Source organism: Triticum aestivum, unplaced genomic scaffold (genome assembly GCF_018294505.1).
Source record: "Triticum aestivum cultivar Chinese Spring unplaced genomic scaffold, IWGSC CS RefSeq v2.1 scaffold1043, whole genome shotgun sequence".
Taxonomy (NCBI): domain Eukaryota; kingdom Viridiplantae; phylum Streptophyta; class Magnoliopsida; order Poales; family Poaceae; genus Triticum; species Triticum aestivum.
Window position 1 is genome coordinate 12544 of NW_025226105.1, and position 17069 is coordinate 29612.

At 44.6% G+C, this 17069-nt stretch overlaps 2 protein-coding genes across 3 annotated transcripts; one reads left to right on the forward strand and one right to left on the reverse strand.

The window, feature by feature from the left end:
- The first annotated feature begins 1462 nt into the window (after window positions 1-1462).
- Window positions 1463-2939, forward strand: LOC123172464 (leucine-rich repeat protein 2-like). 2 transcript variants are annotated; one of them, XM_044589423.1, is made up of 7 exons: window positions 1463-1607; window positions 1693-1825; window positions 1970-2041; window positions 2135-2278; window positions 2379-2531; window positions 2642-2694; window positions 2843-2939. In XM_044589423.1, the coding sequence occupies exons 1-7, from the start codon at window positions 1526-1528 to the stop codon at window positions 2863-2865; spliced, it is 660 nt and encodes a 219-aa protein (XP_044445358.1). In that variant the 5' UTR covers window positions 1463-1525; the 3' UTR covers window positions 2866-2939. The 2 variants fall into 2 exon arrangements, with proteins under 2 accessions (XP_044445358.1, XP_044445357.1); XM_044589422.1 differs by having other exon boundaries at window positions 2642-2939.
- Window positions 2940-3111: 172 nt separating this feature from the next.
- On the reverse strand, window positions 3112-6529 carry LOC123172463 (eukaryotic peptide chain release factor subunit 1-1-like). The gene is made up of 3 exons (XM_044589421.1): window positions 6378-6529; window positions 3561-5017; window positions 3112-3450 (listed from the first exon to the last, which is right to left on the reverse strand). The coding sequence occupies exon 2, from the start codon at window positions 4986-4988 to the stop codon at window positions 3678-3680; it is 1311 nt and encodes a 436-aa protein (XP_044445356.1). The 5' UTR covers window positions 4989-5017; window positions 6378-6529; the 3' UTR covers window positions 3112-3450; window positions 3561-3677.
- Between the last annotated feature and the right edge of the window lie 10540 nt (window positions 6530-17069).

The following is a 17069-nucleotide window of genomic DNA, read 5'->3' on the forward strand; positions in this document are numbered from 1 at the left end:
AATGTCACCAAGACGCAAAAATTTAAGCTTCCAGTCAACCACTAACTGCCCTAGCTCGAGCTCGATTCATGTGATGGCACATGGGCTTGTGTTGCGTTGTGGAACAGAGATCCAATGACATACCCATGGCCTGTCGGGCAGAGAAACATGTACTGTAGCAGAGACGGTCCTATAACATGGACACTGTTCATGCACGGTTACAGATGGCTGAAAGTCTCAAACGGATGGTTGAAAGAGAGGGGCATGTTACAGTAATGTTCACCAATGACATGCCCATGGTTCTCAGTCACACCGGCGAGAGAAAACTAGTCAGTGAGTGAGCAGGCACTCTGTTTCTCTCTTTTCTCATGCTACAAGGAGGAGGCGACCAACCCATTTTATAGGCTGATGTCTCTCCCCCATCACTAATTAGCTACTCCCTCCATAAAGAAATATATATTTCTTTAGTGATCTAAACGCTCTTATATTTCTTTACGGAGGGAGTATGTGAGAGTAAACTCGATGCACCAGGATTGCAGTAACGATAGGATACCAAGAGTCCTCAAATCTAACACATAATACAAAGAATTCTAAAATCGTCTTCGCCACATATATTCTGAGTTTTTGACTGCAAGAACTGGGCGCATGCATGCACCATTGGAAGCTACTACAGAAATCTTTCAGTTGCTTTGACGTCAAGTAGCCAAGCCAGCAGTGTCTTCTATGACACAAAAGTTAACCTAAGGATAAGCATTGACTACATCACAACACAGATGATAATTTGCTTTTACTAGAAAGTTGATAATTGACTAATGTACGTATTAGGACCAAGATAGACCAAGCGCACTCATTTTGCTGATGTTGCGTTGTGAAATCTGCCACTACGAAATGCTGAGAAGACCTCCTTGCAAAAAAAAAAAGATTGAGAAAAGAGCATGCTTGTGCGAGAAGATTGCTTCGGCGGTCAACATTGGCGTCAAGGTTTAATCATATTTAAAGCTCTTGACTTGACTCGTGAGCACCTCTTGGAGGACAATGACTGGTTCACTGACAAAAAATGAGTAGTTCCTACTTGAAGAGTTTTTTTTTTACTCCAGACCCTGGTTTGAGAGTAACTTCTCGTCGACAGAATGCGCCTGCCACGTGTTTCTCAGTGAGCCGCGACCGTTTATAATTGGGACGTGTAACTGCCTGCCATGTGTTTGTCAGTGAGCCGCGACTCGACAGTATTTGGCCTGGTCTATGCCTGCCACGTGTCACTTCAACTATAATAGGAAATTTAGATCATTGACCTGATCTAAATTTCCATTTATAGCTGAAGTACCAAAATTTTGTGTTTTTTTATCCAAAGAACATGAGCCGTGACCGTTTGCAACAAAATTCTTCCGTTAACACGGTAAGCCAATCAATAAAAGAGAAGAGCCAAAGACTGACCCAGAAAGTGAAAGCTTCTGATTACCCAGTGAAATTGTTGCATATAAAGGACTCATCTCTCCTCTAGCGTTTCAGTGTGCCCACCCAATACACCTTAGTTTTCCTTCCAGCAATGGGAGCTCAGACTGGAGCAACACTCCTCCTCGCCAGCCTCCTCCTTGCTCTTGCGGCCATCACCAGCAGCAACACTGAAGGTACATACATACATACACAGGTGACTTCCTTGTTGCTCAAAGGTTTTGTGCTGCTGATTTACACACAATTTGTTGGTATCCGGAGGCGACATACTTTACGCGCAAAGGCAGGCGTGGAATGACCCCAACGGCGTGCTACAGAGCTGGGATCCGACCCTTGCCAATCCCTGCTATTGGTTTCATGTCAGCTGCAACAACGAAAACTCCGTCGTCCGAGTGTATATATGCCACCCATGTTTTTCTTTACTCCTCCTTGTTCTGAACTGAAGGCCGAAACTGATTTGATCGTAGTTCTTTTCGATAGTCAGAACCTTGTGACTTGGACAAAAGTTGCACTACCTGAGTTGTTCCTTACTATGCAGGGATTTGGGGAATGCAGGCATCTCAGGCCCCCTCATTCCTGAACTGGGCCAACTGAAGAGCCTTCGGTACCTGTAAGTTCTACTGCAACTTGCTGCAGAGTGCAGACCTGTAGAATTACACTCAAAGTTTCCCTACAGTACAGAATGACATTCTCATCTTCACAGGGAGCTGTATGAGAACAAAATGAGTGGGCGAATACCAGCGACCCTGGGAAACCTGAGGAGACTGATCAGCCTTGATCTTTACAGCAACCATCTCACTGGGGCGATACCGGGCTCGCTCGGGAACATCGCGTCGCTGTGTTTCCTGTATGAGTCCTGCTACAACAAGCTCTTTTTCAGATGGCGAGATGCTAAGACACCTATCATCTCCAACTGCTAAAAATAACCTGTTGGTGTCTCTCTGCAGAAGGATCCATCGGAACAAGCTTGCAGGAGGTATACCAGCGTCGCTGGGCCGCCTGACAAAGCTTCTCAGGTTGGAGCTTCAGGAGAACATGCTGACCGGCACGGTGCCGCTGGAGGTCCTGTCTCTTGTTCTTGTCGGAGACTTGACTAAGCTGTGAGTAGTACATACAGTTCGTTTCACACACCACAATTTGCATCTGTTTTCTTCCTTCCTTTCCCAGTGATGTCCGGTTGACGCGATATCTTCTATCTTCGTTCACGCAGAGATGTTGTGGAAAACAATCTCAGCGGCACTGTCAGATCATGTAAACAAAGAGGTAGGGTGCATTTTATTTGTATACTTGTGTTGTACAGCTAGAGGTTTGGTGCTTTGTGCTCACAAGAATTTCCCAATCGGCGTCATCCAGTACACGCTCAAGTGAAACTTTTTCCGTTCTGTAACTGATGGCAATAAAACTGTTTCAGGGCAAACTGAACAAGCAGCCTGAGCTGTTGTAGACCTTTGTTCCGTTAAGAAACAAAAGGAAGAAATAAGGAATAATCCTTCTGTGCACATTTACCAGAAAACAATCCCTCTGGTTTATCTTAGTCACAGACATAGCACATGGTGCTTCAGGAATCTAGAACCAAAACTAATTCTGATGCTCAGTAAAAATCTTTAGCATGCACTATGCCTGTGACGTTGAGCAAACGACAAACATGTGAATAGAACACATAGCACACAGACTTATATCTCAAATATAATGACACATAGACATAGCTGTGTCTATCCAATAGCACGTTCAAATGTAGTTTAAGCATCACAACATTGGTTCAGAGAAATAAAGGATGGCTGCAGCTGCAGCAACAACGACCCACAAACTTAACAGACTAGTTCAAGACTCAAATCGATTACACGGACAATAGCTTATAGCTATGATTTATTCTGATAAAATAAAGATAGTGCTAAATAGGACAGTCTTCTGATAGAGATCAGAAATGCAGCCTTCCTCCATATCACGCCGACAAGACTTCATGCTTCATCACACAGTAACGGTGATCACCCCTGTTCTCAAGTCTTACTCTTCATCCCCCTAAAGTAACAACATCGAATCAAACATTAGCAACGCGAACAGAATACAAGGCATTCCTTTGTTTATATAGGAAAAGAAAAGAACATGAGCTTGCGTGCTTTGGTGCAAACCTTAAGTTGTTTTCCTCGATGAGCTTGTGGATGCCTCGGCCTCCTGCCGCGGCGCGTTCCGTTTCCGGCCAGCACAGGCTCCTCCCGGACCGGATTCACTGGAGTTTCAATTGATTGCTATTCAAAGTCTTCGTCATACTCCTCGTCAGACACGTCCTCGTAAGCGTTCACCTCAACCTGGTAGCGAAGGATCCCTCCTATCCCACCAAAGCCCCTGCAGAACTGAGATCCTTCCTGCGACTTGTTCGTGATGAACTCCAGTGTGCAACCAAACTGCCGATAGTTTTCGGCAAACCACTCCAGTAGCGAGGTATTCTCAACCACCTCCAGGTCTGCAGATGTTGCCTTATCTTTGAAGTTGCTCTGATCTGCCTCCTGTGCCTTGTTGAAGTGCTTCACTGCAGTTTCTCCAGTGGCAGAATTCTTCAGGACGTACCGATTGATGTCAAGATTTTCCCACACAATCAGTGTCTCCACAGCACCCATTTCAAGGGCAGCCATGGTGTCATCCACACCAAAAACATACTTTCCAGTGTCTTGGCTTATCTCCTCAAAGTATTTCCCGATCAGCTTCTTTTCTTGGATGAACTTGACATTGGAAAGGACTTCAGCAGATATCTCAATGGCCTGGTTGAAGCCATTCTCTCCGCCATAAGAAACATCAACCACCTTGAGTATCTTGGTAGCCAAGCGCTGATCAAACATGTCAGACTGACTCAGTTCAGTCTTGAAGTCAGCAGAACCAGCTAGAATGAGCCCAGAAACATTTGGCTGACTGGTGGCAGGGTTGATGAAGAATTGTGTAGCGAGCTCAGCTGTCTTGCGCACATAGTTGTGGCGCTTCTCCATACGCAGGCGGGCAAAGCGAAGTGCTGACTGCCCTCCTCGTCCATGCTTCTTTGGGAGATCCACAGAGAACTTGTGAAGAACCTCTCTAGTGTTGCCACTCAGTGTTCCAAAAAGTGTTCCGTTACCATCCATGACAATGAAGCCAAACTTATCATCAGACTCAAGCAGTTCATTCAACGCCTCAGTGTGGAACTTGTTGTCACAGAGATACAGGGAAGCATTAATTGGCCTGAATGGCTCAAAGTCAAAGGTGACTTTCTTTTCTTTGCCCTCATCAGTCACGATGGTTCCAGTATAAAGCACCAACCCATTGGGGGGGACTCGATTGTACAGCTTCAACCTTTGCTGAGCAGAGGTAATAGCAGCCAGGACAGACTGCCTGTTGACCCTGCTCTTGATGTTTGAGGCAGTTCCATATTCATCACCCAACATCTTGGTTACTCTTGAGACCTGATCACGAGGTGGCATGATCAGCGATATCATGCTTGTCCCATTTCCACGGGCAGCATCAAGCCCTTTAATCAGCTTCTTAACTTTCCAGATCTCAATGTTCTTGTCGTTATCATGCCCGTCCGCCATCTTGGTTGTGTTCCCACCTCTGCCTTCACCTACAAGATAGAACATCCAGAGTAAGCATAAAACATGCTAATAGTAGCTGTCGAGAAAGCTGAGTAACATATTATTGCAGGAACAGAAGTAGGAATACATCAAAGCATCATATAAATGAGAAATGCAACTTCCATTCTTGCAGTCGTGACAAGTAAATAACACAAATAAATGATGAACAGGTTAATGGACATACAAGTATTTATAATGATGTACACATACATAATCAAAGAGAAGCATGGCAAAATTGATTAAAGAATAAAAAATCTTCTTGCCAAACAAAGACAACGGTTCCAATGGCACTAGATATATCAGTGGCGAGGATATATACAAGAAAAAAACAGACCGACCCTGGCATATTTTAGGACAAACAACCACAAGCTGAAATAAGCATGTAAAAGACAGCAAGTACACTTGGATTTACGGTTGTACGCATGCATCTACAAAACGACAAATGCATAACCAGTTAAACCATGTACCATAGTTGAGGATCCTAGGGACCCAGCAATCAAGTGCAAAACAAAACCATCAAAATACACACCTTGAGATGGCTGATACTACCAGCTGCATAATAATTTGAAAAGTTCTTTCAAACAATTGCACGGCAAATCCATCATCTTCCATGTTCCCATTGGAAAACTAATAAATAATATAATTACTCCCTGTGAAATCGACCTCAATCATAGCGAAGCATTCATCTGTCTATTCTACCAACAACATGAAACAGGGGAGGGGGCACCCGAGGCTTTGTGGACCGAACGGATGCCTGCGCAACCAGTTAAAACAGTGGAGCAGAGTTGATGGTCCTATTATCCTACAGACCGATCCAGCACTCAAATGCATAACTTATAGTACTAAGCACCAAATGCACACTACATTCAGAGGGGGTGATACCACCAGCCGCACATTGAAGACGCCCAAAGCTGAAAATTCAAACATGAGGCGAAAGAAACATCTTGCAAACAGTCGCACAACCAAATCCGTCACCTTCGACGCCTATTAATCTCTGCTCGACAAATTTGCACGCACAAATCGCAGCTAATCCAATCCTCGCCACTAAATCGACCCCGACCAGAGCAACGCGCCCATGTATACCAATCCTCCCCGAGACTAAATTCCCAACAAAAGAAAAGAAAAAAAAACAGGGGAGGGCGCCGCGGGCTCGCGCACCCGCGGCGGATCGGCCCGGGCGCCATCAGATCGAGCACTCCGGAGGCCGGCCAACGGCGCGACGATGGCACGCACAGACGGGCGTAATCGAGCCGGAACGGTCGAGGAAACTCGCCGGCGGCGGCTCGCGAAGGAATAAAAACGTACATGCATACGCTTGATCGAGAGAGGGAGGCGGGCGTGGTTGGTTACCTTGGTCGGCGGCCGGCGCTAGGGTTTGGCCGGGAAGAATCTGTGTGCGGGGTGCGGCGGTGGCGGAGGAAAAATCAGGGGCCGGCGGCTTTTATGTGCGGGATCGTGTGGAGTCCGCTCCGGGGAGGAGAGAGCCCGACCAACCTCGGATGCCAACTGAACGCAACCCGGACGGACTCCGCGGCGCCGCGCGATCGGGATCGGACGGTGGGGAATATTCGTTGATTTTGGGTTGACGCGCGGAAGGGAGTCCGCTTGCTGTTTGCTTTTGCTTTGCTTGACCCGCGAGGAACAAATTCTCTTCTCCTGGCGCCGTGCTTGCCAAAGTAGCAAAAGCAACGACGACAAATACGACCAGCTCTATGCGCCAACTAGCGACGACTATATATATATTATATATAAACAATGGAGTGAGCGGAAGGCGCGTCGCCGTCATCGCCCCTCTCTAGTCAGAGCCAGATAAACCTTGTGATAGTAGACGACAAGAAAAGTGATCGTGCTAAGACCACACATGACCGACGCACCAGAGCAGCAACCATCACCAACGAAGTGAAACATTGATCGGAAGGATCAACTTTGTTGTCAAATGACCAAAGACGGACTAAGGCTAGATCCAAATAAATTTGCCCAAGACTAGCACCGGTTGAATCTCGCGAGATTCGACGGAGACACACCACCACGCACCCCCGAGATCCGATAGAGGCACACCATCACATGCCCTCCGATGACGCTAGACGCACCATCGAGACGGGGATCGGGCGTGGGCAACATTATTGCTGTTAGTGGACATTGCTGCCGCCACACGACCCCTACCGTGACGCTAAACTAAACAAGAATGAAAGTGGGATCTCTCCCGCCAACGAGGGGTAAGGGTCCTCCGCACCTCCACAGCCCAAAGGCCATCAAAGGCGGGATGGACCGGCGCTGGCGTCGATGAGAGGAGGGCACGCTAGTCGATTGATAGCCGCTTCTTGGGAGGAGCTAAACGTTGGTTGGATGGCCGCTATTCAAACCCAGGCGTAATGGTTTATGACATGGTAGCATTCCTAAGTACATAATGCTTATGTCGAATCAGAAGCTTTTTTCATTCCGCATTTTGAACCCAGGTGTCCTGGGAATAAACCCGACAATACGTACGGGGGTATCGATGCAGGAGCCATCAACATGCAAGGGGAATAGATGGGAACACACACAAGGAATTTACCCATATTCGAGTCCACTCGCAAAGGATAAAACCCTACTCTATTGTGGGATTATGCTCTTGTGTGTTAGATTACAAAGTTACCAACCCTCGGTCTAATACACTGACCATGCCTTATATAACACACGACATAGCTATGAAACATCAATAGCTAGTTAATTAAATGCTATTGATAATTGCCTACTGAATGACAATTGTCATTACTTCTAACTATTACATGGGTAACGTCTAAGGGGTCCCTGCTAAGGTGTCTGGGCTAAGGGGTCTTTAACGATCAGGGCAGGGGGGCGCACGATCGGCATCGGATGGTGGAGGTGGGCATGCAGCCTGGGCCAGGGCGTTTCTTTTGGAATGTAGTAGGGACTTCCTTTATTATAGCTTTCGGAGGAGGAATATTCGTTGATTTTGTTTGACGCGTGTATCCGACGCGAGGAAGGGAAACCGCTTGCTCTGCTTGGCCCGTGATGAAGATGCTTCCCTTTTGTTATTTCCTATTGGATGGAAACTGAAAGAAGGGAACAAACTCTGTTCTCCTGGCACTGCATTTGCCATCTTTCCAAGGAGCACATCATTGATTTTTGGTAGGTTATCCTATCATGAAGAAGAAACCCTAGTCGAAAAGAAAATAATTTCCTCTCCCCTCCGCCGGCCATCACTCCGTTGTCCTGAGTGGATGTATGGGATCATCTTTTCTCGTCCTTTGGGTAGTAGATTGTGGGTCAAGCTGACGGTGCTTCGAGGGTGATGTCGGTGTCATATCGAATAAAAAATCCTCTTGCTTTAATATGGCCTGAGTGACGCTTTGTGCGGTGTTGCTGAGGAACTCTGGAGTTTTTGTCACCATTGTTTCATCATGTATAACTGGTTGGTTGTTTGTGTCATTTATCGACGTGGTTCCATGTGCATCAGCAGCGACAACTTTGTCTTCTTCCACAACCACTTCCCTCAAAGCCTTCGGGAACAAAGTCGTCGGTTTGGTATGGCGATACTAGCATGGATGTCTGTCTAGATATGCTTGGTTGTTTGTCAATGTCTATCATACGCAATGATCTACTATTATAGTGATTCAACGGGTTTTGTTTCTCTATTGGTCTTTTTCTATGCATTCTCTATAGTTCCTTGCAAGTACCTATGTGGGTGGGTTTTGTAGATGTTTCCCATTATTGACGTGAGCTACAGTGGTGCAATGAGCCAATGACAAAAATTTAGTCTCGGCTTTGACAATAACTTGGAGGCATGTAGTTGTAGTCATAGTCCCCCCTATGTTTACCTTAGTTTTTGACTATGTGGGTTCAATTAGTCTATGTAACCAGAGAATACCCCGCGCGTTGTTGTGGTAATCGATTGTAATATTTGAGTGATTTGATTCTATGAAACAAGCATAATTGAATTAATAATATATGAACTAGAACTAGAACTAAATATTATATATTTTATTTGATCATTGTGTACTCGAAAAATATTTGAATATAAGTGGCATAATATAATGGAAAAAAACATTCATGCGTGTTTAGTGGACCTTTGATGTGGTGGCATGTGTGGTGAAATAAGATGTGTGCATCAGTGCATGGGATCAACTAACAATGGATTTTTTTTCTCATGCATGGCATGGTGGGCCTTTGGTGAGGTGGTATGTGTGCATGTGTTAATATAACAGAGGTAGTGTAGGTGAACTATTTTAAGTATATAAGATATAGGATATCAATTATCACCCACAGGAAAAAAATCTAATATAAGTTACACATTTATTTATTTAGAGACATTAAAACCACACTACTTTGGAGGCCATTAGTGTTTTCAGTTGTCAGACCATCAGTTTGGGGCGTTTTTGGCTATTCGATTTAAATAAATGTGAAAACTGAGCGAGCGGAAGGCACATCGCCATCATCGTCCCTCTCTAGTCAGAGCCAGACAAACCTTGTGATGGTAGACGGCCAGAAAAGTCACCGTGCTAAGACCACACATGGCCGGCGCACCAGAGCAGCAACCATCACCAATGAAGTGAAACACTGATCGGAAGGATCAACTTTGTTGTCAAATGACCAAAGACGAACTAAGGCTAGATCCAAATAAATTTTCCGAAGACCAGCACCAGTCGAATCCCGCGAGATTCAACGGAGACACACCACCACGCACCCCGCGAGATCCAATAGAGGCACGCCACCACATGCCCTCCGATGACGCTAGACGCACCATCGAGACGGGGATCGGGCGTGGGCAGCATTATTGCTATTAGTAGACATTGCTGCCGCCGCATGACCCCTACCATGACGTTGAACTAACCAAGAATAAAAGTGGGATCTCTCTCGCCAGCGAGGGGTAAGGGTCCTCCGCACCTCCACGGCCAAAGGCCTCAAAGGCGGGGTGGATCGGCGCTAGCGTCGACGGGAGGAGGGAAAACCCTAGTCGATTGATAGCCGCTTCTTGGGAGGAGCTAAACGTTGGTTGGATGGCCGCTATTCAAACCCAGGCGTAATGGTTTATGACATGGTAGCATAAGCACATAATACTTATGTCGAATCACAAGCTTTTTTCATTCGGCATTTTGAACCCAAGTGTCGGGGGGAATAAACCTGACAATACATACGGGGGTATCGATGTAGGAGCCATCAACATGCAATGGGAATAGATGGGAACACACACAAGGAATTCACCCAGATTTGAGTTCACTCGCTAAGGATAAAACCCTACTCTGATGTGGGATTATGCTCTTGTGTGTTAGATTACAAAGTTACCAACCCTATGTCTGATGCATTGGCCATGCCTTATATAACACATGACATAGCTATGAAACATCAACAACTGGTTAATTTAATGCTATCGGTAATTGCCCACTGAATGACGATTGTTATTACTTCTAGTTGTTACATGGGTAACGTCTAAGGGGTCCCGGCTAAGGTGTCTGGGCTAAGGCGTCTCTCACGATCAAGGCAGGGGGCCTCACGATCGGCATCGGATGGTGGGGGTGGGCATGCAGCCTGGGCCAGAGCGTTTCTTTTGGAATGTAGTAGGGACTTTCTTTATTATAGCTTTCGGAGGAAGAACATTCGTTGATTTTGTTTGACGCATGCATCCAACGCGAGGAAGGGAAACCGCTTGCTCTGCTTGCCCGTGATGAAGATGCTTCCCTTTTGTTATTTCCTATTGGATGGAAACTGAAAGAAGGGAACAAACTCTGTTCTCCTGGCACTGCATTTGCCATCTTTCCAAGGAGCACATCATTGATTTTTGGTAGGTCATCCTATCATGAAGAAGAAACCCTAGTCGAAAAGAAAATAATTTCCTCTCCCCTCCGCTGGCCATCACTCCGTTGTCCTGAGTGGATGTATGGGATCATCTTTTCTCGTCCTTTGGGTAGTAGATTGTGGGTCAAGCTGACGGTGCTCCGAGGGTGATGTCGGTGTCATATCGAATAAAAAATCCTCTTGCTTTAATCTGGCCTGAGTGACGCTTTGTGCGGTGTTGCTGAGGAACTCTGGAGTTTTTGTCACCATTGTTTCGTCATGTATAACTGGTTGGTTGTTTGTGTCATTTATCGACGTGGTTCCATGTGCATCAGCAGCGACAACTTTGTCTTCTTCCACAACCACTTCCCTCAAAGCCTTCGGGAACAAAGTCGTCGGTTTGGTATGGCGATACTAGCATGGATGTCTGTCTAGATATGCTTGGTTGTTTGTCAATGTCTATCATACGCAATGATCTACTATTATAGTGATTCAACGGGTTTTGTTTCTCTATTGGTCATTTTCTATGCACTCTATAGTTCCTTGCAAGTACCTATGTGGGTGGGTTTTGTAGATGTTTCCCATTGTTGACGTGAGCTACAGTGGTGCAATGAGCCAATGACAAAAATTTAGTCTCGGCTTTGACAATAACTTGGAGGCATGTAGTTGTAGTCATAGTCCCCCCTATGTTTACCTTAGTTTTTGACTATGTGGGTTCAATTACTCTATCTAACCAGAGAATACACGCGCGTTGTTGTGGTAATCGATTGTAATATTTGAGTGATTTGATTCTATGAAACAAGCATAATTGAATTAATAATATATGAACTAGAACTAGAACTAAATATTATATATATTATTTGATCATTGTGTACTCGAAAAATATTTGAATATAAGTGGCATAATATAATGGAAAAAACATTCATCCGTGTTTAGTGGACCTTTGATGTGGTGGCATGTGTGGTGAAATAAGATGTGTGCATCAGTGCATGGGATCAACTAACAATGGATTTTTTTTTCTCATGCATGTCATGGTGGGCCTTTGGTGAGGTGGTATGTGTGCATGTGTTAATATAACAGAGGTAGTGTAGGTGAACTATTTTAAGTATATAAGATATAGGATATCAATTATCACCCACAGGAAAAAAATCTAATATAAGTTACACATTTATTTATTTAGAGACATTAAAACCACACTACTTTGGAGGCCATTAGTGTTTTCAGCTGTCAGACCATCAGTTTGGGGCGTTTTTGGCTATTCGATTTAAATAAATGTGAAAACTGAGCGAGCGGAAGGCGCATCGCCATCATCGTCCCTCTCTAGTCAGAGCCAGACAAGCCTTGTGATGGTAGAAGGCCAGAAAAGTGACCGTGCTAAGACCACACATGGCCGGCGCACCAGAGCAGCAACCATCACCAATGAAGTGAAACACTGATCGGAAGGATCAACTTTGTTGTCAAATGACCAAAGACGAACTAAGGCTAGATCCAAATAAATTTTCCGAAGACCAGCACCAGTCGAATCCCGCGAGATTCAACGGAGACACACCACCACGCACCCTGCGAGATCCAATAGAGGCACGCCCCCACATGCCCTCCGATGATGCTAGACGCACCATCGAGAGGGGGATTGGGCATGGGCACATTATCGCTGTTAGTGGACCACACGACCCCTACCGTGACGGTGAACCAAACAAGAATGAAAGTGGGATCTCTCCCGCCAGCGAGGGGTAAGGGTCCTCCGCACCTCGACAGCCCAAAGGCCATCAAAGGCGGGGTGGACCGGCGCTGGCGTCGAGGGGATGAGGGAAAACCCTAGTCGATTGCTAGACGCTTCTTGGGAGGAGCTAACCGTTGGTTGGATGGCCGCTATTCAAACCCGGGCGTAATGGTTTATGACATGGTAGCATTCCCAAGTACATATTACTTATGTCGAATCACAAGCTTTTTTCATTCGGCATTTTGAACCCAAGTGTCATGGGAATAAACCTGACAATACGTACGGGGGTATCGGTGCATGAGCCATCAACATGCAATGGGAATAGATGGGAACACGCACAAGGAATTCACCCAGATTCAAGTTCACTCGCTAAGGATAAAACCCTACTCTGTTGTGGGGTTATGGTCTTGCGTGTTAGATTACAAAGTTACCAACCCTCGGTCTGATGCACTGGTCATGCCTTATATAACACACCACATAGCTATAAAACATCAAAACTAGTTAATTTAATGCTATCGATAATTGCCTACTGAATGACGATTGTTATTACTTCTAATTATTACATCGGTAACGTGTAAGGGGTCCCGGCTAAGGTGTCTGGGCTAAGGGGTCTCTCATGATCAGGGCAGGGGGCCGCACGATCGGCATCGGATGGTGGGGGTGGGCATGCAGCCCGGGCCAGAGCGTTTCTTTTGGAATGTAGTAGGGACTTTCTTTATATAGCTTTCGGAGGAGGAATATTCGTTGATTTTGTTTGACGCGTGCATCCGACGCGAGGAAGGGAAACCGCTTGCTCTGGTTGGCCTGTGATGAAGATGCTTCCCTTTTGTTTTTTCCTCTTGGATGGAAATTAGAAGAAGGGAACAAACTCTGTTCTCCTGGCGCTGCATTTGCCATCTGTCCAAGGAGCACGTCATTGATTTTGGGTAGGTCATCCTATCATGAAGAAGAAACCCTAGTCGCCAAAAAAATCAATTTCCTCTCCCCTCCGCCGGCCATCACTCCGTTGTCCTCAGTGGATGGATGGGATCATCTCTTCTCGTCCTTTGGGTAGTAGATTGTGGGTCAAGGTGACAGTGCTTCGAGGGTGATGTCGGTGTCATATCGAATAAAAAATCCTCCGGCTTTAATCCGGCCTCGGTGATGCTTTATGCGGCGTTGCTGAGGAACTTTGGAGTTTTTGTCACCATTGTTTCGTCATGTATAACAGGTTGGTTGTTTGTATCATTTATTGACGTGGTTCCATGTGCATCAGCAGCGACAACTTTGTCTTCTTCCACAACCACTTCCCTCAAAGCCTTGGGGAACAAAGTCGTCGGCTTGGTATGGCGATACTAGCATGGATGCCTGTCTAGATATGCTTGGTCTATTGTAAATCTCTATTGTTGGCAGTGGTCTACTACTATGGTGATTCAACGGGTTTTGTTTCTCTATTGGTCTTTTTCTATGCATTGTCTACAATTCCTTGCAAGTAGCTCTGTGGGTGGGTTTTGTAGATGTTGCCCATTATTGACATGAGCTACAGTGGTGCAATGAGCCAATGACAAAATTTTAGTCTCGGCTTTGACATTAACTTGGAGGCATGTAGTTGTAGTCATAGCCCCCCCTATGTTTACCTTCGACTATGTGGGTTCAATTACTCTATCTAACTAGAGAATACCCCGCGCGTTGTTGTGGTATCGATTGTAATATATTTGAGTGATTTGATTGTATGAAAGATGCATAGTTGAATTAATAATATATGAACTAGAACTAGAACTAAATATTATATATTTTATTTGATCATTGTGTACTCGAAAAATATTTGGATATAAGTGGCAGAAAAAATGGAAAAAACATTCATGCATGTTTAGTGGACCTTTGATGTGGTGGCATGTGTGGTGAAATAAGATGTGTGCATTGGATGAACTAACAATGGATTTTTTTCTTATGCATGTCATGGTGGGCCTTTGATGAGGTAGTATGTGTGCATGTTAAGATAACAGAGGTACTGTAGATGAACTATTTTAAGTATATAGGATATAGCCATATAGGATAAAAATTATCACCCACAGGAAAAAATCTAATATAAGTTACACATTTATTTATTTAGATACATTAAAACCACACTACTTTGGAGGCCATTAGTGTTTTCAGTCATCAGTTTGGGGCGTTTTTGGCTGTCCTATTTAATTTGGTGTTAATCCCTCTTTAGTTTTTTTTAGGGGTAATCCCGCTTTAGCTCACTATATGTTTGCTGCAATCAAATAGTTTCCATGCTGGGCCGCTGCTCTGGGGATAAATTTGAGCATCTGGTGCGAAATTGGGCCTAATGGGCTTCTAGGAGTGTCCGCCCTTGCAACCAAAATATAAATACACCCTCCTCACAGGGGGCGTGACGGGAGTTCCTATGCGCCGCTCGGTGCGGCAAACAGTCGGCCTCCCGCACAGGAGTGCCCCGACTTGGCCGGCCCATGTATAGCGCAGAAGAAGTAGAAGTGCAACGGCTAGGGATCGAACTCACGCCATCCAGCTCTGTACGCCCGATACTAGCCACCACACGAACTGTGTGCTAATGACAAGTCACCAGCAGCATCATATTTACTGTAGTGTACAGATACTTCAATTATTGCACACATTTTAGAAAACACGAATTATTTTTTTGGAAAATTTAACATTTCGAAATGGTATTTCAATTATACAAAAAGAATTAGAATTAGACGCAGTTTTTGAAAATTTCAGAACATTTTTCAGAAACAAGAACAAATTTGTAAATGAAATGTTTTGAGTTACGAACATTTTTACAAATGTTTCGAACATTTTCTGAAAAACTGAACAAACTTCCAAACACAGAATGTTGTTGAAAGAGTGAACAAATATGTGGACTGATTTGTTTTTGAAATGTCCAAACAATTTTTAAATACTTGCACATATTTTGTAAAACCAGATAATTTTCAAAATTCCAAACCTTTTCCTAAACACGAACAAAATTTGAAAATCCTGAACAATTTTTGAAGAAGTGAATAATTTTCAATATGCCAAACATTTTTTTAAACGTGAACAAAAGTCAAAAATTCTGAAAAACTTTTGGAAAATGAATAATATTCATAATTCCGAACATTTTTTAAAACACAAAGAAAATTTGAAATTTGTGAGCATTTTTGGACAATTATTTTTTCGAAAATTTTGAACATTTTTTAAAACGTGAACGGAATTTGAAAGTCCGGAACAATTTTTGAATAGAAGAGAACAAATTCGGAATTCTGAACAATTTTTCATAAAATGAACAAAATTTGAAATTCCCGACCATTTTTCGAATAGAAGGTAAGCTAACTTGAAATTATGAATATGTTTTGAAGAGTTGAACAGTTTTTAGAAAATTTTATTTCTAAAAGTTAAAAAAGAAACGGAAAAGGAAAAAGAAGATAAAGGTAACCAAAAAAAGGAACAGAGAACAAAAGCCAGAAAAAAGTAAAACAGAAAATAAGAAAAAAGTTATGAAAACCGAAGAAAACAATAAAAAATAGTTGGAAAAAAGAAAAAAACCAGACCTGGACCGGTTTGGAACCTTCTAGAACTCCCAAAACTGGGATCAGTGCAACGCGCAACGGGCTGGCCCATTTCGTCGCTCCCGTCGCCAGGTCTGTGCGTTTGCACGACAACTTGACGCAATAAGCCTCGTATAGGGTTTTCCCCATTCTATCCCTCGATCTCTTCGTTTTTTGGTGGAATTTTCTTTTTAGGAAGCACCCGTCATGGGCCGGCCCACGAAAGCTCGATGGGTGTGCGAGAGGTCGACACTTTGCCGCAGAATGCGGTGAATAGGGTTTTCCGAAGCCTTTCCTTTTGATCACCAAACTATGATATTCCTATACAAAGAAGTACTAGCAGGACGCCCGTGCGTTGCTACAGGCTATCCGCCATGTTATCTGTAACACTCGGTGAGGGAGTCCTGTATTAGGGGGTGTCCGGATAGCCGAACTATCATCATCGGCCGGACTCCAAGACTATGAAGATACAAGATTGAAGACTTCGTCCCGTGTCCGGATGGGACTTTCCTTGGCGTGGAAGGCAAGCTTGGCAATACAGATATGTAGATCTCCTACCATTGTAACCGACTCTGTGTAACCCTAGCCCTCTCCGATGTCTATATAGACCGGAGGGTTTTAGTCCGTAGGACACAACAGCAATAACAACAATCATACCATAGGCTAGCTTCTAGGGTTTAGCCTCCTTGATCTCGTGGTAGATCCACTCTTGTACTACGCATATCATCAATATCAATCAAGCAGGAGTAGGGTTTTACCTCCATCGAGAGGGCCCGAACCTGGGTAAAACATCGTGTCCCTTGTGTCCTGTTACCATCCGCCTAGACGCACAGTTCGGGACCCCCTACCCGAGATCCGCCGGTTTTGACACCGACATTGGTGCTTTCATTGAGAGTTCCTCTGTGTCGTCCCCAATAGGCTCGATGGCTCCTTCGATCATCAACAACGACGCAGTCCAGGGTGAGACTTTTCTCCCCGGACAGTCTTTGTATTCTGCGGCTTTGCACTGTGGGCCCATTC

Bases quoted from the DNA above. Each gene is read 5' to 3' on its own strand.
- LOC123172464 (XM_044589422.1), top strand. From the start codon at position 1,526: ATGGGAGCTCAGACTGGAGCAACACTCCTCCTCGCCAGCCTCCTCCTT. The intron at 2,042-2,134 runs GTAAGTTCTACT...TCATCTTCACAG, and splicing joins CTGAAGAGCCTTCGGTACCT to GGAGCTGTATGAGAACAAAA. The intron at 2,532-2,641 runs GTGAGTAGTACA...TCGTTCACGCAG, and splicing joins GTCGGAGACTTGACTAAGCT to AGATGTTGTGGAAAACAATC.
- LOC123172463 (XM_044589421.1), bottom strand. From the start codon at position 4,988: ATGGCGGACGGGCATGATAACGACAAGAACATTGAGATCTGGAAAGTT.